At 45.1% G+C, this 24850-nt stretch overlaps 1 protein-coding gene across 4 annotated transcripts in view; it reads right to left on the bottom strand.

Annotated features, from left to right (window-relative positions):
* Nucleotides 1–18809, bottom strand: part of Mapre1 (microtubule-associated protein, RP/EB family, member 1) — a 28148-nt gene extending 9339 nt beyond the window's left edge. Inside the window, exons 1-4 of one of the 4 annotated variants that reach the window (XM_006235295.5) lie at nt 18683–18809; nt 13738–13890; nt 4839–4984; nt 2853–3060 (exon numbers count right to left, since the gene is read on the bottom strand). In XM_006235295.5, coding sequence (XP_006235357.1) covers nt 2853–3060; nt 4839–4984; nt 13738–13858 — 475 coding nt within the window. In that variant the 5' untranslated portion in view covers nt 13859–13890; nt 18683–18809. Of the gene's footprint in view, nt 1–2852; nt 3061–4838; nt 4985–13737; nt 13891–18443; nt 18575–18682 lie in introns of those variants that run through there. The other 3 variants (NM_138509.3, XM_006235294.5, XM_039104099.2) reach the window with 3 other exon arrangements.
* Nucleotides 18810–24850: the final 6041 nt, after the last annotated feature.

Below are 24850 nucleotides of genomic sequence, written 5' to 3'. Positions count from 1 at the left end.
TTTCTCAGTGTTAATAGCCAAAGGCAGACAAGACAGTGACAAAAAGAGATCTGCAAGTTAACTAAGAAAGGGCTCCTCTTCAAGATAAATGTAACACTCCTCACTCTGGTTACTCATCTAGCAATTATTCTTTAAAACACAGACATTATGCCAGGCTTAGAAATCACTCATCACCCAAAAATCTATAACCACAGACCTCTCTGCCCACAGTCACAGCATTTCCTGTGAATGGCACTCTGATCACTGCTTATCCTGAACACTGAATGTTTACTGTAAGAATCAACTCAGGTGTTGGCAGCACCTACAGTATCCACGATTTCCTACATAGTCACCACTCTCAACAGCTAAAGAATAAAAAGTACACATTTCTGAGGGAATCAGAACCCTCCTACACTGCAGTTGCTATGGTGATAGTCAGCTACTTTGTGAAAAACAGGCAGTTTTGTAAACTTTCATGTAGCCCAGGAATATGGCTTCAAAGTAAACTCTTGAGTAGTCACCAAGGAGAAATGACAATGTACTCCACACAGAAATTACACCTGAAGGATTACTCAGAACAGTCAAACATTAGCAACAACTCAAATGACCATCAACTGGCAGACGAGGTAGTCCACACAATGGAACATTATCCTTCCGTAAAAACAAGTACTAAGTCAGGCTGCTTGGGAGGGTAAGGCAAGAATATCATAAGTTCAAGATTTGGGCACTTCTAAGAGCCTGTCTCAGAATTCAGGGCAGGGAGCCTGGCGCGCTTCAGAAGCACACGGCCTCCCTAGCATGGTGAGACCCAGGTACTTGGGGGAAAAGGAGGCAGAGGCACAAGAAAAAGCATCAACTAGTGTAGTGGTGAATGTCTTTAATCCAAGCTTTGGGACATAAAAGCCAGTGTCATGAGTTTGAGGCCAGCGTTGTCTAGATAGTGAGTTCCAGATAAGCCAGAGCTACATAGTGAGCCAGTCTCAAAAAAAAAAAAGCTGTAGCCCAGATTAACTCATAACGCTAAGGAAGCCAGACACAAAGACAAAGATAACATAGTCTCTGCTTGTATACAGAAAATGTCCAAACCCAGCAAAGCCGTAGACAGAAAGCACATCAGTGAGAGCCTAGAGCGGAGGGACAGGAGGAAAGTTGGGGGAAATGAAAAGTGCTTGCTAATAAACACAAATGGGTGTCTTTCCAGTGGTCAAAATGTCCTAGACTGTTTGTGGTAATAACAGCTATAAAATTATTTCAATTTGGGGTTGGGGATTTAGCTCAGTGGTAGAACGCTTGCCTAGCAAGCGCAAGGCCCTGGGTTCGGTCCACAGCTCCGAAAAAAAGAAAAAAGAAAAAAAAATTATTTCACTTTAAAAAGGGGAGGGGGAGCGTATGCATCTTTAATCCCAGCACTTGGAAGGCAGAAGTCAGCCTGGTCTAAACAGTAAGTTCCAGAATACCCAGAGCTACATAGTAAGTCTTGTCTAAATAAAAGAAAGAAAATTTAAAATAAAAAAAAAAAAGTGAGGGCTTTTTTAAGCTTTGCTGGTTTTCCGTCAGTAAAATACTTGCCTCAAAAGTCTCAAGACCTGAGTTGTATCCCCAGAATCCATGTAACAGTACAAGCTTATAATGCTAGGGATGTGGAGCTAAGACAAGCAGATCCCTGCCTGGGGCTCCCTGGCAAGCCAGTCTAGCCTATTAAGCCAATTCCAGACCAATGAGATATTTCAAAAAACAGATGAATGGTACCTGAGGAATAGCCAAGGTTGTCTCTGATCTACAAATGCTCCTGCGTACACAAGAGAGGGGGCTGGAAAGATGGTTCAGAAGTTTAGAGCACTTGCTGCTTTTCCAGAGGATCTGGTTCAATTCCCATCACCCACATGGTGGCTCACAACCATCTCTAATTCCAGTTCCAGGGAATATAACACCCTCTTCTGGCCTCTGAGGGCACAAGGTACCAGATGTAATATACATACATACAAACAAAAAACCCATACACATAAAAACAATTAATTTGTTTTTAGGTTAAAGGGTAAAAGACATATGGTATATGAACTCTGATCAATAAAGCTATTCAAACTAAATTCCAGTAAATGGAACAAGAGGAACAAAGTTCAAGGCCATCTTTGGCTATACACTGAACTCAAGGCCAGAGACCCAGTCTCAAAAAGAGACTCCCATCTTTAGCAGGGAGTGGTGGCTCACAACATAAGCAATGATCTACGAATATACGACAAAAACACACCACGGGAAACCCAACAAGCCCAAACATTCTCAAGACTCTCTACAAACCACTTCCCCTCCATCCTAGCCCTGCTGGCAGCAAAGCAAACTACAAGCAGCTCTCACACTAAACCTCCATAAAGGAAGCCAAAATCAGGAACAGAAAGCAGGTCTACAGACTGATAGCATAATGATGCTGACAGCCTAGAAGAATCCCTCAAAGACTGAGAAAGCTCTGCAGGTCCTAAGCTTCAGACCTAACTGCAACTTACTTACCTCTTGGAAGTTTATAAAGTGCCCCAAGTTCCCACGTAACTAAAGCTCTTGTATGTGAGCTAGCATAGGGGAATTCTATTACAACCAACTCATCCAGAGGCAAGTGTTAACCTCTCACTTTACAGAGAAGACGACCTGGGAGCAAGGGGAAAGAGGCTCCCACAGAGCTGCAGAGCACAGGTATATATCTACCACATACCAGAATCCACTTCCCTATCAAAAGCACACCGCAAACTCCTTACTCAGAGCTTCAGCGTGACTCTCTATGGAGCACCTGCGCCCAAGCACCACCATTTTTTTTTCTTTTTAAGACTAAAAAACTTCTGGTTCAGTGATGAATGAGTGGAATTACTCAAAGTGGTTCTGTTTACCTGCACTACCGGAGCCGAGAGGTTTCTTCGGTTTACTCAAAGCTGGAGCGACAAGAGAAGGAGCCACTGCCGTTTCTTGACCTTGTCTGGCAGCGACAGGATCATATTCTTTTCCATCATAATTTGCATCAAAAAACTTCTTGAACCATTGAACGAATTCAAAATTGTCCTGAAATTTTCCTTTTACTAATTTATCCACAGGAATTATCTGCAGAGAAAAATCAAGACCGTTCAGAGCAAAGCAGAGGCTTGGGCAAACATCAAACCCGTCCACTCATCGAAACAACACAAAGGAGAGAATATCTTTACATCAGTTTGCTAAGTCAGTCTGCATTCCATACAGTTCCAATCCCTAGCCAGCCCTCCAAACTCCTGAGGAAAAATGTTGAACAAAGAAGGAACAAGGAGCAGGATATGGTTCAGTGTCTACCTGGTATGCACAAGGCCTAGTACTGAATCCTCAGCACCACGGAGGAACCAGTATCACCAAAGTCACACACACATCAAGACACCACGAAAGGCAACACCTTCACTGCACCATGAAGAGGAACTCCCTGGTGAGTGCAGTGCCACACATGTGTGAACACTCTGGGAGTGAAGGTAGGAACACATCAAACTTGAGGTTAACTGAGGCTACACAGTAAGACTCTGTCTAGGAAGGGAGGGGATGGCTCAGCAGTTAGGAAGAGGCTCTTCCTGAGGACCTAGGTTCAATACCCAGCAACCACATAGCAGCAGGAAATCTTACACCTTCACATAGACCACACATGCAGGCAAAATACCGATCCACATAAAATAGGGGTAAACAGCAGAGAGGAGGGGAGAGGAGGGTAACAAAGTGCAGGATCAAGTACAGTACATTCTTACAGAAGTAAATCTAGAAAGTAAGATTGTTAGATATCATACTAGTAGAGATTAAAGAATACTTAAAACAAAACACTAGTTTGATATATGGCCAGTGACATGGGTAAAGGTAATGTCACACATGTACTCATGTGTGCTTATGCATGCACACGCGCTCGCTCGCGCTCTCTCTCTCAATGAAATGTGATGAAAGCAAGTTCTGAGACTTGCTTTCTCATGACTGAGAGCACTTGTTGCTCTTGCAGAGAACCTGGGCTCTAGTACCCAAATGGTGGCTTACTGCAACTTCTAACTGCAGGAGACCCAAGCCCTCTTCTGACCTCCACAGGCACTAAGCTCACACAGGATACAATGCATAAACGCAACCAAAACATTCAGACACATAGCATAAATAAATCTTTTTAAAATAAATTGTTAATCGCTGGCTCAGATTTACAAGTTAACTGCCCAAACCATTACTAAATTCAGACAATAAAGAAAGGAAACAAGGGTGAAGGGTAGAGGAAAACATGGTTCCCTGTAACCATATTAACTGGAAACAAGAAGTAAAATCCACAAGAAAAAATCTCCAAAACTACTTTAACATAGCCAGGGAGAGTACCTCACATATATAATCCCATCACTCAAGAAGGCAAGACAGAAGATCTCCATGAATTCAAAGCCAGCCTGGGCTACATAGTGAGTTCAAGGCCAACCTGAGCTAAACAGACTTTCAAAAATAAATTTTAAAAGGGCCAGCAAGGCCAGGTAGAGTGGAACATGAATTTAATCACAGTACTTGAGAGGCAGAGGCAGGAGGTTCTCTGTGAGTTTGAGACCAGCCTGGCCTACATAGTGCGTTCCAGTATAGCCAGGGCTGTACAGAAAGACTTGTCTCAAAAAGACTATAAAAAAGGGAGGAGGGCAAAGAGATAGCTGGTAAAGATACATGCTGCTAAACCTAATGACCTGATTTCCCAGTTGTCTGCAGATCTACAAATGCACTTGCATGCACATATACAGATGTACAGACATGCATGTACACACACACACACACACCTACTTCTTTGTAAAAGATAACTAAAAATTAAGTAAAAATGTTTAGATATAGGAAAGTAAGCTAAACAAAGGAAGTGTACTTACTTTGTCAACGCCCATCCTCTTGAAGCCGGCTTGTAGTATTTTGAAGTTCTGGATATATTCATGTTCTAGCTTAGCCTGGAATTTCACTTTCTTCAAGGCAATGGAGCCGGGGAAGAGCATGTCCATGAACTGACAGTATGCAGCCCCTGAATCAACAATAACACAAAACAAAACTTCAATAAACTGTGCATCACTGAGGACCACTTTACCCCCACCCAGAATCTCACTATACAGCCATGGCTGGCCTAGAATTTGCTACGTAGGCCAGGCTAGCCTGCCTCTGTCTCCTGAGTGCTGGGATTAAAGGCATGAGCCACTGTGACCCACTCTAAATACTACTAGTGCGAAAGCATGGTCACCTACATCTACCAAACCCAAGTACAACGTTATTAAAGACAGGCTTCATGTAGCCTAGGCCACGGCAAATTCAATGGAGCTGAGAATAACCTGAAATTTTTGATCCTCCTACCTCCACTCCCTGGGTGCTACGATTTTTTTAAGCTGGAAACAACACATCCCATTTTATGTGTGGAGCACAGGATAAAGCCCAGGACTTGTGCATTCTAGGCAAGTATTCTACATTCCCAGACATGAAACACAATTGTAAAATCTGTACAGAAGAAGACCATCAACAGCCACAAAGATGGGGCCACAGAGACAGCTCAGTAGTTAAGAGCATGTATAGCTCTTGCAGTAGATCCCAATTTAGTTCCTAACATCCATGTCAGGTGGCTCTTAACCACCTGCAACTTCAGCTTCAAGGGAATCTACAACTCTATGAGCAACAGCACACATGTGCACACGAGTGTGCATGCACAATTTAAAGTAATAGAAATAAGATTATATGAATGCAAAATAAAATTTTAAAAATCTCTTTAAAAAGGGCTAGAAAGCTGGCTTAGCAGTTAAGAGCATTAGGTCCTACAGAGGATCAGGTTTGATTCCTAGCACTCCCAGAGCAACTTGCAATTGTCTGTAACACCAGATTCCAGGGGATCCAATGCCCTTTCTGGTGCCCACAGTACCTGGCACATATATGTTGTACAAATATACGTGCAAGTTAAACACTCATAAATAATTTTTTTTAAATATATTAACAAAATGGGGTCTTATGTTTGGTTTTAGAAATAGGATCTTGCTATGTAAATCTAGCTGACCTGGAAACTTACTGCAGAGCCTAGACTGGTCATGAAGTCATAGCAATCCCACTAGAACAATAAGTCAAAGCTGGTTTTATCTGACAAATTCTGCAACATACTTTCAATTTGGAAAATAGGCAGAAAATGAAGGTTACTATCAAAGTCTAACGCTTGTTAGAAACCATCATAAATACTATAAAGAAAAATGCTCAGAACAATAAAAAGAAAAAGAGGCAGCACATTTGTTTCTAAGTCTTCACAAAGATATACACTCACTCCTCTCCATTGTGGCACATGCATGACCACAGACATCCATCATATACAGACAGTGTTTTGTTTTGTTTTGAGACAAAGTCTAACAATGTAGTCCAGGCTGGCCTTGAACTCAGAGATATGCCCTCCTGACTCTTAAATTCTGGGATTAAAGACATGCACCACCATACCCAGCACAATAGTAATTTTTCTTAGAGCTAAATAGTAAACAAATATACTAACCAACAAAACACTTAGCATCAGGAATTACCTGCCTCTCAGTAAGTCTGCTCTAAGAATCATTAGTTTTTATTTTAGAACTCAGAGTCCTCAGAAATATTACAACCTTTATAAACGAAACTGGGAGCTGGGGATGAAACTCAAGGATCTGAGTTCAAGTCCCAACACAAAGGTCCAAAATATGTGGCCCAGTAAATACCACAGAGGCTAAAGACCAACTGTAGCAGTACACTGAGCTCCTGACTCCCACGTGTGGCTGCTTACATTACAAGTCTATAGGACACCATACAGTTGAGAAAAACCGTGTTTTCTAGTATTCCACGTGGTTACACTCTCATTGACCCAATCAGTGTATGTATATGTCTATACAAAATTTTTTAATTAATTAATTAATTAATTAGGTCCCTGTGTTGATTTCTATGTGCTCGGCCCAGGGAGTGGCACTATTAGAAGGTGTGGCCTTGTTGGAGTAGGCGTGTCACTGTGGATGTGGGCTTAAGACCCTCACCCTAGCTGCCTGGAAGCCAGTATTCTGCCAACAGCCTTCAGATGAAGATGTAGAACTTTGATCTCTGCCTGCACCACGCCTGCCTGGATGCTGCCCTGCTCCTGCCTTGGTAATAATGAACTGAACCTCTGAACCTGTAAGCCAGCCCCAATTAAATGTTGTCCTTATAAAAGTTGCCTTTGTCATGGTGTCTGTTCACAGCAATAAAGCCCTAAAACAGTCCTGCTAAAAGAGGTAGTGATAGAGCCCAGCAGTAAAAAGCTTCCCAAGGGTTTTTTGCTTGTTTGTTTGGTTGGTTGGTTAATTAGAGATAGGGCCTTGCTATGTAGCCCAAGTTGGTCTAAAACTCTCAATAAATCCTCCTTTCTGCAACTCCCAAATGCTGGAATTACAGATATGTACCACCATGCCCAATCCTTCTGTTCTTTTCACAAATGTCTGAGATAGGAAGAAAAAGAAGTTAAAAAGGGAGACTCCTCTCCGGTCTCTGCCTGAATGACAAATGCAGCTGTGACTAGGGCAAAGGTTGACAACTCAAGCACAACTTCAAGACAACTGAGGAGGACTTGCCTTAGTTGCCCAACAACCGTCAGCAAGCAGAGTCCCCTTAGTCTGTGGCTTGACAATGTGGACTCATGGGAGGAGACTGAGGCAAGCAGTCTCCCGGTTCAGTTCAAAGCACTTTTGGAAAATACAATGAAAATCATAGCCAATACTCCTTTACACTATGATACACATCTGCAATCCCAGAAGCTAAAAAAAGTGAATCACGAGTTCAAGGCCAGCCAGAACCCAGAAAAGGTCAGATACAATGTAATCTGTAATCCTATCATTCCTACAACAGACAGGAAGCAGTCACAGGGCGTCACCTGGAGCTGAGGGCCCAGCAAGCCTACAGTAGAGTGGCAGGAGAGGGAGGGAGGGAGGGAGGGAGGGAGGGAGGGAGGGAGAGAGAGAGAGAGAGAAAGAGAGAGAGAGAGAGAGAGAGAGAGAGAGAGAGAGAGAGAGAGACTGACTCTGCCTCAACAAGGAAGAAAACCAACTCAATATCTACCCTTTGCCCTCCACATGTATATCATGGCACACTAGAGTCCTCACACCCATATGTCACACACAAAATAAGTAACTTCATTACTTTAATATTAACATACACAAAACACATGACTAAAAGTAATAATAAGCTTCAAAGAGCGCATGCAACTTGATCATCTTAGATATAAATAAAATCTGTAGAGAGGGCTGGGGGGGTCATTAATGCAGACCTTTAAATGCAAGCTGAAAATAATTTTAACAAGAAAAAAATACTATTTTGATTTTTAAAACAATAAACAGAATTGTATAATTTGCTGAGGGGCAAATTATATGCATCACTTATGTCTTGCACTCACCACTTTCTACTACAGAAAAACACCTCATCTGGGCTAAGAATAGTGGTGGGAGCCAAAAGAAGCAAATACTTTACAGAGTTTATGGCAAACAGTGTTATTATAATTAATTATATACAATTATATTTGTTTAATTCTCTTCCAAATGCTTCTTTCAAAATGCAACACATGCCACATGTAATTAATCCCATATGTGTAATGATATACAGATAATCCGAAGACATGAAAAGCAGAGGCAGGAGAATGACCGTAAGCTAAGACCCCAACCGCCCTTTGCTACGGAATAACACTTTGTCTCAAAAAAAAATGATAGGGTGGGGGCACTAGAGACTGCTCAGTGATTACAAGCACTGGCTGCTCTTTGAGAGGACTCACTTCCCAGCACCCACACCAGGTGGCTCACGAGCATCTCTAACTCTGGCTCCAGGGGATTCAAATGTCCTCCTAGCCTTCATGGGCATCTGTACACACATAACGCACACCCAAATACTAGGTTCAAACCCAGGCTCTGCAATGTCTAAGCTGTGTCCCATGAGCAATTTCCTCATCTTTAAGAGATATCTACTCACTTCCAGGGTCTGACACAATCAACACAATTACAGGGACCCTGACAACAGCCAAGATGGTGAGCCAAGACTGCACAAGTTCACAGCTGAGGAAACAGAATAGAAGAATCCATCCAAAAGCACACGGCTCAGCAGACTAAAGGCCTCTTCATGCCATGACGTGTCCACGACAGCTCACTGCCTAAATAAGAAAAGCCTGGGGCCGGACTGGGATGTGCACAACTTATCTGCACAGGAAGAGAAGAGTCCTCTGACCAAGAGAGAGATATCTTAGACTGTATTTATAGAAAGAAAGAAATCTTAGGAAAAACTGCTGGTGAGGAAGCAGTCTCCAGTGAAAATGAAGATGACCTCACTCCCACATTATTCATAGATCACAGGGCAAACAAGTGCTTTAAAGGACTTCAAAAAATGGTGGCACAGCAATGAAAAGCTGAGAAAATTAACAGGAGACCAGGGACAGCAGCACAAATCTGAGGCAGCCTATTCTATAACAAAATAAATTAATAAAAGCCATTCTTGGGCACCACTAGTCACTGTATTCTTTATGTTATTGCCTCCCTCTAGACAACAGGAAAACAGACTGGATCTCACACAGCAAATAAGGCAAACAAATGAAACTAAGACAAAGACTAGGAGCCCCTCCACCCTCAAAAAGAGAGAGAGAGAGAGAGAGAGAGAGAGAGAGAGAGAGAGAGAGAGAAAGTCCAAAAGCTGAACACCTCAGGAAGCAGCTAAGTAATGGCAGCCTCTTTAGATCAACCCCAAATGGCAGGCACCAGCCAGTTAAATCCGTTTAAAAGGGAGTGGGGACTGAAGAATACAGGTTCTTCATTTGGAAAAAGTGTTCTTAGTTCTATATGCCCAAATCCACTACTCGAATTCTCTAAGCCACCTTTCCCATCTGAAACTGGAGGTACCTATACCCTCCTCATGAAATACATGGAGAACTAAGTGGAGATGTTTGAGAAGCATTATTTACAGAGCTGAGCCTGGTGGTACAGGATGTCTGAAATCCCAGCTTCTTAGGAAACTGAGGTAGAAGAATCATAAATGGGGGGGGGGGGGTGTCAGGGGAGGAGGTATGGGATGTGGAACAGTCAGAGGGTAGACCAGGAAGGGAATAAAATCTGGAGTGTAAAAATGAAGAAAGAAAGAAAGAAAGAAAGAAAGAAAGAAAGAAAGAAAGAAAGAAAGAAAGAAAGAAAGAAAGGAAGGAAGGAAGGAAGGAAGGAAGGAAAAGAAAAGAGAAATCGTATTAATAAAAAAAAAACTTTTCAGATTAAAAAAAAGAAGAATCATAAATTATAGGCTCCAGGGTAAGTTAGAGCCAGACTGAGAGCTTTAGGAAGACATTGTCTCAAATTTTAATTTAAAAGGACTGGTGCTCAGTGGCAGTACACTTGTCTAGTATTTGTTAACTCCTGTGTTTAACCACTAACTAGTACAAAAAAAAAAGCCATTTACTAAAAGAAGCAAGACTCTGGTTCTGTCATTATTGACACTTTGCCCCGTTAGGGACTGAAGCAGAGACTTGGGCATGTTAGCCATGCTTTCTTTATCTAGAACGACATCCACACCCACAAGACAAGAATTTCAGTAGTGGGAGGAAAATATCCAATCTTCCCTCTCTTCCCCTCTCTCTCCCCACACCCTTGAAGAGTTCTGTTTTGGTTTTTGTTTTTAAGTAAGATTTGTTTACTTATTTTATGTATGAGCTCTATCTGCATGGACACCTCCTCTGTGACAGAAGATAGCGTCAGATCTCATTACAGATGGTTGGGAACCACCATGTGGTTGCTGGGAACTGAACTCAGCACTTCTGGAAGAGCAGTCAGTGCCCCTAACTTCAGAGCTATCTTTCCGGCCCCTTGTTTTTTGTTTTTTTGAGAGAGGGTTTCACCATGTAGCCTTGGATGACCTGGTGCTTACTATGTAGGCTATATAGATCAGGCTGGCCTCAAACTCAGAGATCTGCCTGCCTCTGCCTCCCAAATACTAAGATTAAAAGCATTCGTCACCACACTCAGCTCTGGTGTGTGTTTTATTATCCTTGAACTCATCTACTAACTGTAGCAGATCCAGTCTTTTTTTTTTTTTTTTTTTTTTTTTTTTTGGTTCTTTTTTTTCGGAGCTGGGGACCGAACCCAGGGCCTTGCGCTTCCTAGGTAAGCGCTCTACCACTGAGCTAAATCCCCAGCCCCGCAGATCCAGTCTTAACAGTCGTGACATGCAAGGCTAGGGAGACAGCTCAGTGGGTAAGAGCATTTGCTACACAGGCACACTGGAAAATATCCAAGTTTGAATCCCCCCAACACCCATGTTAAGAAACAGGCAGGATGCACATGCCTATAACTCCAGCATTGGTGGGGGGAGACCAGCAGATCAAGACCTCACCAGTCAGTCTACCTAAGACGGAAAGCCTAGTCAAAACAACAAGTTTCCCCCTCCAGATCAGTGTCAGATCCTGTCTCAAGGCAACTCAAGGGGGAAAGCAACAGACAGACACGACACTGATGGCTTCCAAATACAAATACACAGACATTCGTATCCACACCCTCCAATGATACCTCCCCCCCTTCTCTCTCAAGTGCGCGCGCGCGCATGCGCGCGCACACACACACACACACACACACACACACACACACACACACACACACACACAGAGAGAGAGAGAAAAAAACACCCTGATAAGCTCTTTAGTGTATCCAAAGTTAGTAGAACTCTCTAAGCCAGTAAAAAACTGGGTTGTGGTAATTCACATCTATAGTCCCAGAAGATAAGATTCAAGGTCACACTTATACGTAATCAAGTTTGAAGCTAGCCTGAGCTACCTGAAACCTGACTCAAAAAGAAAAAGAAATACAGGTCAGTGATCAGTAAAAGGCTAAACTGGCCTTAGCAGGTAAAGGCACTTGCCATCAAGCCTGACAACCCTTGGGACCCACATGGTAGGAGGGACTTGATGGCAAGTTGCTATCTTCTGCCTTCCACACAAAAGCCACAAGTAACTGCAACAAAAACTTGTATTTAAGAAAGACAGACACACAGACACACGGAGAGACAGAGGACTGGAGAGATGGCTCAGCAGTTGCATGCTCTCTCAGAGAAGCTTAACTCCCAGTACCCGCATGAGGGTTACAGCCATCTGTAACTCCAGACCCAGGGAAGGGATCCCATACTCTCTTCTGGCCTCCATGGGCACTGCATGCACATAGTATAGACATATATATAAGCAAAAATCCATATACAAAAAATAAAACATAAAAATAGATAAGTAAATAACCCACCGAAGAGAAGCACAGTCATGGTTAGTAGTAACTACTGAGAGCATAAAGCCATCCCGTTTGCTCCAGTATCCTCCGTCTAGACATCATTGAGGAAACGGGTGACCGCATGGGCTTGTAATCCTGCACTCAAGAGAACCAAGCAGGAGGACCACCAAGAATTTGAGGACAGCCTAGGCTACAGGGAATGAGTTCCAGGCCTGTGGGCTATAGAATGAGACCCTGTTTTACATAAATAAAGAGCAGGGGAAAAGGTTAATACTAAGGGTACTTAACCATGCCACAATAAAAAGAAACAATGGGGGAAAAAAATCCATGACCAAAAATGAGTAGGAGAGCAATTAACTACAGTAAACACATGGAAAGAAAGAGCATACAGCATATAGCTCTTCAAAATAATCACTTCTAAGTTACTGACATTGAAGACTCTCTCATGAAAAGCAGGAACGTATGATATATACATAGAGAAGGTAACAAAGGGAATTCCCAACAGCAGCATTCTCTGAGTAACAGGGCTCCTATAAGCCCTTCCTCCCTCTGCTTTCCTACATGCTGTCCAATTCCCACACAGACATGCTTTGCTCCTGTGCTCACTGCTCCCTGCCTCTTTGGGAAATGGTAGCTTTGATGAACCTGGCCCCAAAACAGCAGACACTTGACTCGGTCCTTTTCTTCTTGGGAATAAGAATCATACCTGATGAATTCATATAAAATAGCTGCTGGGCACACTACTCAGTGATAAAACACTGTCCAGCATATATGAGGCTCACCATTCAAGCTCAGACAACAAAAAAACAAAAGTAAAATTAACACAAGAATACTCTAACAGTTCTGTCCTAGATAAACCGGAATTGTGGCCACATGAGCTCTGAGTGAGAAGCTGGGCCAGGGGATGTAGCCTCTGCAGAAGGCAGTGGACATGTAGGCCAGAAGCAAGCTCTTCTAAAAACTGTATCCATTTATTTACTTTTGAGACAGAGCACCATGTACACAAGACTGGCTTCAAATTCACTAAGCAGCCACCGCAAAGCCTTGAACATCCTTGATCATCCTGCAGGTGAACTCCACATCTAGGTTAATGCAGCCTTGGGAATCAAACCCAGTGCTGTGAGTGCTAGGTAAGTACTCTATCAACTGAGCCACACGTCCCAGCACTCAGCATGGGCAAAGCTGAAAGAAAGTCTATAATCTTGTTGTGGCGGTTACATATAGAGGCCTACTCAAACCCTAAAGCCTAATGTACTTTAAAAAAGTGGTCTCCTGAGCCAATCCCAGCACCTAGGAGGCAGAAGCAGGTGGGTCTCTAAGCTAAAGGCCTGCCTGCCTGGTCTATACAGCGAGCTCTAGGACAGCCACAGCTATATAGAGAAACTGGGGTTGGGGATTTAGCTCAGTGGTAGAGCGCTTGCCTAGCAAGCACAAGGCCCTGGGTTCGGTCCCCAGCTCCGAAAAAAAAAAAAAAGAAAAAGAGAAACTGTGTCTTAAAAAATAGAAGAAAAAAAGGGGGGGGGGGGGCACTTACCTGAACATAGCTGTTCTATCTTTGTCAGATTCAACTGCAGAGATTCATTGATCCAAGCCAGCATGTCATGTCGACTGAGGTTATCACTGGTGACTGACGTCGAGTACACATTCACTGCCATCTTCTACAACATGTAGTAAAGAGAGAAGGCTCCTGTTACAGTAAGCATGAAAGTGAGGGCAAGCAGTTCCCAGGGTCACCAAGAACAAACCTGCACAAATATTCAATTTTAGCACAGCCTGAGGGGTGAAACCAGACACTAGGACTCCAGTCATAAGCCAGAGTTCCATGCATAAAATGACCTGAAATAAATTGCCCCAAACCAGCCAGTCTAATATTTAGACATCATAAGACTGGCACAAATGTTTAATAAGACAAGCCACAAAAGGTACCAAGGGATCAAACATGTACTTTAAGGGAAGCTGGTGCACAAACAAGAACGTTCTGCTCAAAAAAATTCATTCAAGGGCTAGGGGGTAGATCTGATGCCTGGGCTCAATCCTCAACACCACAAAAAAGAAGTAACAAAGGTGTGTGTGGTGGTAACATACCCATACTCAGGAGGCTGAGGCAGGAGGACTCCAGTTCCAGGCCAGCATGAGCTACAGAATGGACCTTATCTCAAGTCATCATTGACAACACACAAACTCAGGGCTGAGGGCACAGCTCACCAGGAGTGCTTTGCTTACCGGTCTGCACCTATGCACCAAGCCCTGGGCCCATTGCTATCTACTATCACAGGTTTCAACAGCCTACTACCATACATAGGTAAGGTCAAGTGACAACCTCTCAAAGTCCTTGGCACCTACTATTCTTTCCTGCACACCCTAGAAACTAACTATAGGGTACCTGAGCGCCAAGCAAGTGTGAGGTCTTTCGAAGACACTTGTTACTGAACTGACAATCCTCTAAGGTTTATTTATTACATATAAGTACACTGTAGCAGAAGAGGGCATCAGATCTCATCACAGATGGTTGTGAGCCACCATGTGGTTGCTGTGATTTGAACTCAGGACCTCTGGAAAAGCAATCAGTGCTCTTAACCACTGAGCCATCTCTCCAGCCCACCTGACAATCCTCTTTAAGGCTCACTTTACTCTGTTCATTTCAAGGATAAAGAAAAAAAAAGGCCTTAAGTATTTACAGCCAAGCCTTCTCAGCCATATTTTCCCATTTCTCAAAAAATGCTGTCCCTTACCTTTCTGTCAAACTTCTGAAATAATCTTTTTATTTGGGAAGCAGATCTTACCACGTTGCCTCAAACTCCTAGGCTTATGCTGTCCTCTTGCCTCAGGCTTGGAAGCAGTTGGGACTACATGTACCAATCATTATAGTCAACTATAAATCTCATTTAAAACACTAGGAAATGTGGGTGCAGTACTCTGAATTCCCGGTCAGTTATTCCCTCATTCTCTGTATTTTTTATTGCGTGTTTTTGTGGGCACATATATGCATGTGTGTGGAGGTCAAAGAAAAACTTTCAGGAACTGATTCTCTCCTTCTATAATGTAGCTCGCAGGATCAAATTCAGTTGGTCAGGCTTGCTGGCAAGCACCTGGACCTGCTGAGCCATCTCACCAGCCCCAACAGTAGATTTTATAGTGACCCAGAAATTTAGAATTGTTCTTATTCCCTGAGGCATCAAACTTGCCAATGGAATAAGGGATAAACTTCATAACAATTCAGAACAACCATGAGACCCCCAGCCCTTAGCTCCTTGGGAAGCTTCCTCCCTCCACCTAGTGACTAGTGTGCAAGGGGCTCTTCCCACACTCATCTCCTGCATGGAGTTGCTGCAAGTCTTGAGTCACACAACTCCAGTCAGCCAGAAGACTGAGCTCCCTCACCCAGTTCTCGTCTCAGGAGGAAAGTAACTAACTAGGTCTACAGACACAGGGCAGTTTATGCCCCGATATCCCTGCCCTCCCCTCACCCCCACAACCCCACACTTCACACAGTCTTTTGAACAAAATGAGTGCTAGGTAAATGTTACTTGTTTCAGACTGTGGAGTCTTCAAAGGTATCTACATAAACTTTTCAGAAAGCTAACTAACCATCAATACTCTACACACTCCCCAAATCAGCAGACAGTGAACTACCATGCAAGAAAACAGCACAATTTAGTTCCTCACCCCACAGATAAATTATTCATCACGTTTCCAGAGCACTTCATTCAAACCTCTGGGACTATAGTTATCACACTAAAATTGACATTATTCCTCCTTTGCTGAGCCTCCCAGACCAGATTTAGGCCAGGAAGCAACCGGAGGACCCGGACTTGAACACCGGAGTCCATTCCATTAGCTGTGATTTTGGGCAAGTTACTGAACTCGGTGTACCTCAGCTCTAAATCAATACAACCATCTGAAAGGATCTCATAAAGAGCTATAGGAAATAACCTATACGGGACAGAGCTGGCATCCTGTCACACAGAATCCACACAACAAACGGGGTCAGGAAGAGACTGCCTCTCTTTTATGCTATCTTCAGTGCTAAAAACTGTGCCCGATATCTGCTGCCAACACCTCTCAAGATCCCCTGCAAGCCCTCAAATTAGTCTATCTCAATCTGTTCCTACACAGCAGCCAGAAAGAACTTTCTGAATCACAATCACATGAGGTATTTCTGTTTAAAAATTCCTGGATAAGCAAGTAAAATGCATACTGTGTGCAGAATGCTATTAAGTCCAAACAGAATGACATGCTCCCAGACTACATACAATCTACCCACTCACAATCTAGCTCGGGTATACACATACACATTGGGTATTGTGTGTCTCATGCTATCATACAATAAAAGCAGCTGGTAAAGCCACACATGTCTCGTGACCACACCCCTGCTCAGAAAAGGTTAATGGCCCTTCACCATCATGTAATTTCAAACTCTTTCATTAGCAGTACATTAATACCAGGTCCCATGTGCTCCACAAGCTCTGTGGTTACTAAATACATGGGATTAGGCACCCTGTGGATGTGCAATAAACATCCACTCACTCAACCAATTAATTGGCTCTTCCAGGCAGTCAAAACAGAGCCTACCTCTCCAGCGAAGCTCTTTCTCACTCTCTGGTAAGAATGTTTGAGCCAGAAGTGAAGGCCTACGCCCATAAACCTAGTACTCAAAAAGCTGAGGCAGAGAGACCACTCCAAATTCAGGACCAGTGTGGGACACATAGTACATTCTAGGCCAGCCTATGATACAAAATAAGATCCCGTCTCAAACAAAATAACAAAAAAGGCCACTGCTTAGCCTCGGTCATGCAAGACCCTTGAGTTCAACACATACCCAACCCTTTCCCGGCTCTCTGAGCTAAGCAAGGTACAACACAAGGAAACATCCCCTTTCTGTCTACTCAAGACTCTCACCCTTCAGCGACTCTCCCGGGAGTCTCCCTAGCTTGTTCTACTCTGCTTTTTCACACAGTATCTCATGACCTAGCTCTGTGGCCAGATGGCCTTCAGCTTTTGATTCTCCTGCCTCTACCTCCTAAAGTGTAAGGATTACAGGCATGTCCACCACACTTGGCTCCCCAACTCACTCCAATTCAGTGAAGAATAAAGTACACCCCATTCCTCTCCACGTACCACCCCGAGTCCTATGGAAAGGCAGGAGGGAGGTGGCACTAAACAGAGCTATGTGACCCTGAATGAAACATGTCTTCCTTTCCTCGGAAATGGCTCACCTGTTGAATGGTAAGACCCTACCGTCCTCAAGAGCCATGGTAAAGGCTAAGTAAGAATCCGAGTGGTAAACCCTAACAGAAAAGCACACCTCCTCGAAGCACCTTCTATGTGCTGGCACTTTGACACCATAACAAAAGTCCCACCTGTACGAAACAGTTTCTAGATGGAGGAGAAGGGGTAACACGGGCTATGACTCTGGAGTGGAGTTACTTGCTGGGCAACATAAGGCAAGTCATTCCACTACTCAAAGTCTCAGACTCGCCTCCGTAAAAGGGTGATGAGCAGTTCAGCGACACAGTGGGGGAACTGCAGTCAACTCCCAGCACCACAGAGAAAATAAAATGAGCAAACTACAAAAGAAGGGAAAGAAAAAGAAAGGAAGATAGCATCTCTTGAAGACAATGTAACTATTAAATGACACAATGCTACATCGAGCTCTTTACACAATGCCTTATACACAGTAAGTGCCCATTAAAGAGCTATCTTGATTAATGCTCTTCAAGACATCTCATCACCAGCAGACATCAGGCCTAGCTTAACTTCCCTCAATGGGCCGCCGGATCCTCATCACTGAGGTGCAGAGGTCAGGCTGTACCCTGCAGTACTGGTATCACCCTTTTACAGTAATTACAGAAATTATCTTGGCCATGTATTCATTTTCTTGCCTCCTAACTCTCTATCCACAAAGCAGACTCCTAGAAAGCATGTCTTTGCCTGTCTACTCTCTGATGAAAACGGGGCCTAGCATTTACCAGGCACTCAAAAACCACCCGCGGACCGCCTTACTTCTGCCAAGCACCGCGCTGAGACCTTTCTATGCTTAATCCTACTGTCTCCATTTTACAGATGAAGAAACTGAGGCACCGGGAGGCTGAAGCGCCTGCCTAAGGTCGCACTCTGGGGTCCAACTCCGCGGACCAACTCCCACCCATTATGCAACGACGCGTCCTACACTAAGGGTCCCCACCGCGCCCCTCGAGCGTGCACGCGCGCCCGCGAGCCCGCGAGCCCGCGAATACACACCCGCCGGGCCCAGCCGCAAAGCCAAGATTTCGCCGGTCACCACTAGGCAGCCCCCACTTCCGGCCCACGCTCCGCCCCCGGGACAACGGAGCGCGCGCCCCCGGCCCAGGCCGCGCACCGGGTCACAGCCCCGCCCTTCCCCTCTCCCCACTGCCCGCGCGGCGCCACACCGCTCACGAGGAGCCGCCTCCCGTGAATTCCTGACTGCTGCCGCCGCCCGGGCCCACCAGCCGCCTCACCGGCTCTCACAGGACCCGCGTCCGCAGTCCGCGCGCCCGGCTCCGGTTCTGTCTTCGTCTCGTTCAAACCGTCGGACCCCGCCCGCCCGCGCGCGATGACCTCACACGCACCCCGCCGTGACGCGCCGACGCAGGGGCTCGTCATCGCCCGCCCGGCCTTTTATAGAGACTGGCCCGCGAGCCGGAGGCGGGGCCGAGTCCTTGATCGACAGCTGGCATGCCCGGGGGCGGGGAGCAAGCCCTGTTGGGCACGTGGTCAGTTACGACCAATGACGTGGGAGTTCTATCAGGAGGCGGAGCCCAGTTGCACATTCAGGTTTGCGGTAGCCCAGAAGAAAATGGGTTTGACAAAAAATGGATTATTGGTTGGGCTCAGAAGGAAGGTTAGTTGGTAGAGTGCTCGCCTAGCATGCATGAATCCCTGGTTTCGCTCCCCAACACCACAGAAGCAAATGGTTTTGTCATCATCCCAGACCGTCCGTTTGGGAGTTCAACCTGAGACACATGAGACCTTGTCTCAGAAAGAAAAAAAAAAAAAAAAAAAAAACTGACTGGGAGTGCTGGGCTACTCCCCTACACTTGGATGGGAAAGAGAATCACTGTAAATTCAAGGCCAGTATGGTCTACATAGTAGCAGGCTAGCCAGAGCTACACAACAAGATCTGGTCTCAAAAAAGAAAAAAGAGCCGTTAAAATGCTTTAGCAGGTGCATGACCCCAAACCTGACAACGTGAGTTCAATCCCTAGGACCCATTGATAGAAGATGAGACCTGAGTCCTGCAAATCGTCCTCTGACTAACACATATGTGTGGTGCCACCTCCCATGCCTCCACACACACAAATATGCCCACAAATAAATTAGTCTGCCATGGTAGTGGGAACGTTTAATCCCAGGACTCAGTAGGCAGAAGTCAAGTGAATCTCTGAGTTCAAGGCCAGCCAGAGAGTACACAGTGAAACTTTGTCTTTTAATAAAAAAAGATCAGGGGCCTGTTTTAGTTAGGGTTACAATTACTGCGATGAAAGATGACCAAAGCATCTTGGAAAGGAAAGGGTTTATTTGGCTAACACATACATATCTCTGTTCATCACTGAAGGAAAACAGGGCAGGAACCTAGAGCCAGGAGTGGATGCAGAAGCCATGGAGGGATATTGGCTACTGGCTTACTCCTCATGGCTTGCCCAGCCTGCTCTCTTATACAACCCTAGACCACCTAGCCACACCCACAATGGGCTGAGACTCCTTGATCAATGACTAAGAAAACACTACAGGCTTGTCTTATGGAGGCATTTTCTTAATTGAGCTTTCCTCCTCTCAGATGACCTTAGCTTGTGTCAAGGTGATATAAAAACTGCCCAGCACAGCACCTTAATAAAAAACGAAGTCACCATTTAAGAGAACCTGCAATATCATCCGGTTTATTCTTAGCACTGCAAAAGAAGTTTCCCTTTTAATGCCTTTATCTTCTGCTTTCGCATAGAGGTGGTTTCTGGTTCTAGCTCCAGACTGTGTCTCAGTGCTTGTGTGTAGGATAAAAGGATGAACTGCACCTTTTCATAGCAGAGGAAGCAGGCTCAGAGAAGCCAGTTGACTTGCCCAGAATCACAGCATTGGATCCAGGTCACAGAATGCTTTCTCTGCCACAATAGCTCTTATTCATAAGCCTCAATTCTTTTTGAGACAGGGTTTAACATAGCTCAGATGAGTCTCCAGCTTCCTATGTAGCTGAGGATAACCTTGAACTCTTGACCCTGCTGTTGCTACTTTTCAGATTCCAGGCCTGTACCACCAGGCTTGGCTGCCAGCATTTCTTCTCTCTAACTAAACAGGTCCTAGGGCATTTGCTGGTGAGCTAAAACTAAACATAGCCCTTGGCCTCCTACAGTTTCTACTCTGGAAGAGGAGACAAAGTAGATACATCAGTGACTCAAAACTTGGTTTACTAAAAGATCAGAGTAAGGACTAGGCAAAGGTAGTGTATAGCAAGGTGCTTACATTGTGTGCACAGGTTCCCAGAGAGTCTGGGCCTAGTCCCAGTTGCTGAAGGCCAGGACTGGCTAGGAATCTGAAAAGGGAACAGTGGATGACTTATTAATGATCCTCCAGCCTCCACCTCCTGAGTGCTGGGATTACAGTTGTGTGTTACCACGCCCACTTTATGTGATACTAGGGATCAAACCTAGGGCTTTGGGCGGGCTAGGTGATCACTGGGCCAGCTGCCTTCCCAGCCTGCACACTGCCAGTTTCCATGGTGAATAGAACTCCAAGCGTATTACAAGAGACTCGACTTCACTCTGCAGCACGGGAAGATGTCCCAGAGTTGACACTGGTCCCAAAAGATGAGCTACCACCCTTTTAAAAGGGTTAATATATAGAAATACAACAAGAGGAAACAGCAGAGCATGCTGTGACCTCGGAATGTAGTGGGTCAGGAACTCCATGTACAGCCCAGGCTATGTGAGACTCTTAAAAAATTAACATTATAATGAAGGATCGACAACAATAATCAACCCAAAATATTTGCAAATGCTTCAGGGCAACCTTGATAATGTCATTTTACACTAAAGACATTCAAAGTAACAAGGCTAGTAGATCTGGGTTTAAGCCCTGCCTCTGCTAGGAATTGAAATTAAATAAGCTATGTACTGACTGGGATCGTAGCTTAACAGTAGAGTAGTTGTCTAACAGATACAAGGGTCCTCCAGCACCCCTGGGAGAAAATAGGTCTGTATCGAGTTTTTCTTCTTTTGCACATTTAATTTTTTATGCCCGTGTATATGTGTGTGCATGCATGTTTGTATGCGTGTGCCAGTGTGCATGCATATCTATGCCCAGGTATGGAAGCCCAGAGTTGATATCAAGAATCTTCCACCATCACTCTTCACCCTGTATACTGAAGCAGGGTGAACTTGAAGCATTTGAACTCACCAATTCTCTGGTCTAGCCAGTTAGCTTACCCTGTGGATCCTTGACTCTGCTTCCCAAGTACTGAGATTATGGAGGGGCTGCTTACCCTCTAGGCTTTTTTGGGGGGGAGTGGGGGGATCCTGAGGATCTGTGATGGTTTGCATATGCTTGGCTCAGAGAGTGGCACAATTAGAAGGTGTGGCCTTGTTGGAGGAAGTGTGTCACTGGGGGGGGGGCTTGAAGACCCTCCTCCTAGCTGCCTGAGGATGCTCAGTCTGTTCGGGTGAAGATGTAGAACTCATGGTGTCTCTTCACAGCAATAAGACCCTAAGACAGGATCCAAACATTGTCCCTCATGCATGGATGGCAAGCACTTTACCCTAGCCCTGCGTAAAGTTCTTAGCACCTTGCACACAGTAACTGCTCAATAAATGTCAGTGAGGTCTGAGTCCTTCTCCTTCATGTCAATTATCAAATTGTATAACTTCGTCATTTCATTCTCTACAGGCATTCTGCTTAGGATGTGAAGTCATTAATGTGGGGATGAGGTCATTGGGAAAGGTCAGTAGTTCTTCAAGAGGGCTGTGGTGGTACACACCTGAAATCCTAGCATTTGGGAGCTGAGGTTGGAAGACTATGCGATCGAGGCCAGCCTGGGCTACATCCTCTTATCTGGGCTCAGGTGGGGGTGCTTCTAGTACAGGAGTGAAATACAGACTCAGTTCCAGAACACAGCAGTCTCAGGAGGTGTCAGAATCAGAGCTTGTGAAATAAAACTCACACAGACTCCATGACAGAAGAGAGAAGCACTCATGGCCTGATCAGTCTGCCATTAATCTGTAGTGACAATTTGATCTTTAGAGTCTAGTCGTGACTGCAAGGGCAGGACATTTTCCAAGAGGTTTAACTGAGGACGAAGACCCATGCTGAGCATGGAAGGGACCTTCCCATAGCCTGGGGTTCTGGACTGAACCGGAAAGGGGGAAAGAAGAAAGCCACCTGAATGCTGGCATTACCCTTTGTCTGTTTCCTCTGCCACTGGGATGTGAATGCACTGCCACATGCTCACAGCTCCACAGAGAGGCCTGTCACCATGCTGTCCTGACACACCTGATGGACTTGCTCTCAGTAACAAGGTAAGTAACTAACACACCGAGTTAATCTTCTCCTCACATGTTGATCAGAGAAGGCCAGAAAATAAGTGGAAAAGAGAATTCCATCCTGACAGGCAAACGGTTTAGAAACTGGGTATGGTGACCCCAGCCTCGAATCCCAGCACTTTGCAGCTGAAGGCAAGAGGATCACAACTTCAAGTCCAGTCTGGATACAAGTTACTCTGTACACACACACACACACACACACACATACACACACACACACACACAAATTAATACATATAAAAAAATTAGCTTGCTGGGTAGTGGTGGTGACATACACCTTTAATCCCAGCACTAGAGAGGCAGAGGGAAGCAGATCTCTGAGTTCAAGGCCAGCCAGGTCTACAGAGTGAGTTCTAGGACAGCCAGGACGACACAGTGAGACCCTGTCTCAAAAAACAACTAATAATAATAAATTTAATTCCAAGTTTAAAACTCAATAAATTTTGACAGGAAAATCAGAAAGCAGGGAAGCAAGATAGGAAAAGAGAAAGAAGAGCAGTGGAACCGGATGAAACGTGAAAAGGTAGCAAGAAGGTAACATTGTACAAATGCCAAAGGCTGCCCAGATTGTCTACCAAGCCAAGCAAGACAAGTCCCAAGCAGAATCAAAGAGCAAAGATAGATTGGCTTTGGGGATGAGACTTCTACTTGCTACCCCTAAGCCTGTGTGACCCCGTGAAGGGGCCTCTCCCAGCCCTCTTCCCTCTAATTGCAGTGGTCAGGCCTCCCAGCAGTTGCTAGGAAATAACAGCTCTCAGCCTTGCTTCCCAAACAATCATTTGAGCCACAAAAGGCTGAGCCCGAAAGGCTGAGACTCCATAGCTGGGGAATGGAGAGGCCCAAAGAAGATACCAGAATGCCCTTGTTCACACGGAGGGATGGGCCACCGGCACAGGAACCCAGATCACCTGGCTCCAGAGAGGGATAAAGAACCAAAAACACCCGGTGCAGACCCTTAACCACTTAGTAGAAAACAAGAAGGATGGAAGAAAAACGGGAGAATCACCATCATCACAGCCATGGGGCTGACCCGGGACCAGGTCTGAAACCCAGACAAGATCCTAACCTTGCACCCAAAGCCTCAACTTCTTTCCTAACAAGGGGCACGGAGACCGCAGTGCCTGCTGTTGCCAGCACTAGCATCAGTAAGCAGCTGCTGAACATCTGGGTGATACTGCCCGGTCCTTTCTAAGGACATCATGATTCTTAACTGTTGCCTGCCGCTCTCATTACCACCATCCTCATTGCCTTTAACACGGAGATGATGGATGGCCTTCGGTTTCTGGATGCCGTCTATCACAAGTGTAAGCCTTGCTGCCCGTAAGGCACCAAGCAAAGCATTTTCTCCAGATCCCTCCCAAGGACTTCACTAACCCAGTGGTACACGGGGTGTGCCATTCCCACCTTTCAAATGCGAATTTAAAAACTCTGGAAATTAAAACATCTGCTCCAGACAACACAGCAATGTGTCAGACCCCAGACACAAGCCCACAAGAGCACGAGGCAAGGCCTACATGGGATGCCAACCCCAACCTTTGTCCCAATATCTTCATATTTTCCTATAGCTGCACAGCTTTGGTCACCCAAATTCAAGCCTAGCCCGTCCAGAGAAGAATGACAGATTACAACAGCTCCCTCAAGACCTCCACCATCTGCCCCACAAGCAGGCTGAGACACCCCAGACCCCCTCACCTGGAGGGCCTGTCGGCCTCTTCTCTTGAGAGTCTGAGGAGGGAGCTGTTTATTTTGCTTCATCCTGTCCTGGCATTTGGTACAGTGCTGTATACAAGATGGCTTGATTGTGTGGCAGCCATCCCTTGGGTCTGGAGTCCTCAGGGAGTAGAGGATACAGGCCCCAACTTTTGCTAATTGTTGTGTCACCATGGCAAATCTCCCCAGGGAAGCTCTAGTCGGGGGTAGCTTTCTAATAACCTCTGTGGTTTCCCATTCTTCCACTTGCAAAGCTTCTTCCCCACCTTGTCTGCTCTGAGCCAGACCCTGTGAGACTGTGACCTATGAAGGTATCATGACAAGCCATGACACACCATGAGGCAGAGAGGATCAGTGTGAGTTTGATAGGGGGTCACATGCACCCCCATG

The sequence above is a fragment of the Rattus norvegicus genome, chromosome 3 (assembly GCF_036323735.1).
Source record: "Rattus norvegicus strain BN/NHsdMcwi chromosome 3, GRCr8, whole genome shotgun sequence".
NCBI lineage: Eukaryota > Metazoa > Chordata > Mammalia > Rodentia > Muridae > Rattus > Rattus norvegicus.
This window is presented reverse-complemented; position numbering and strand designations above follow the sequence as displayed.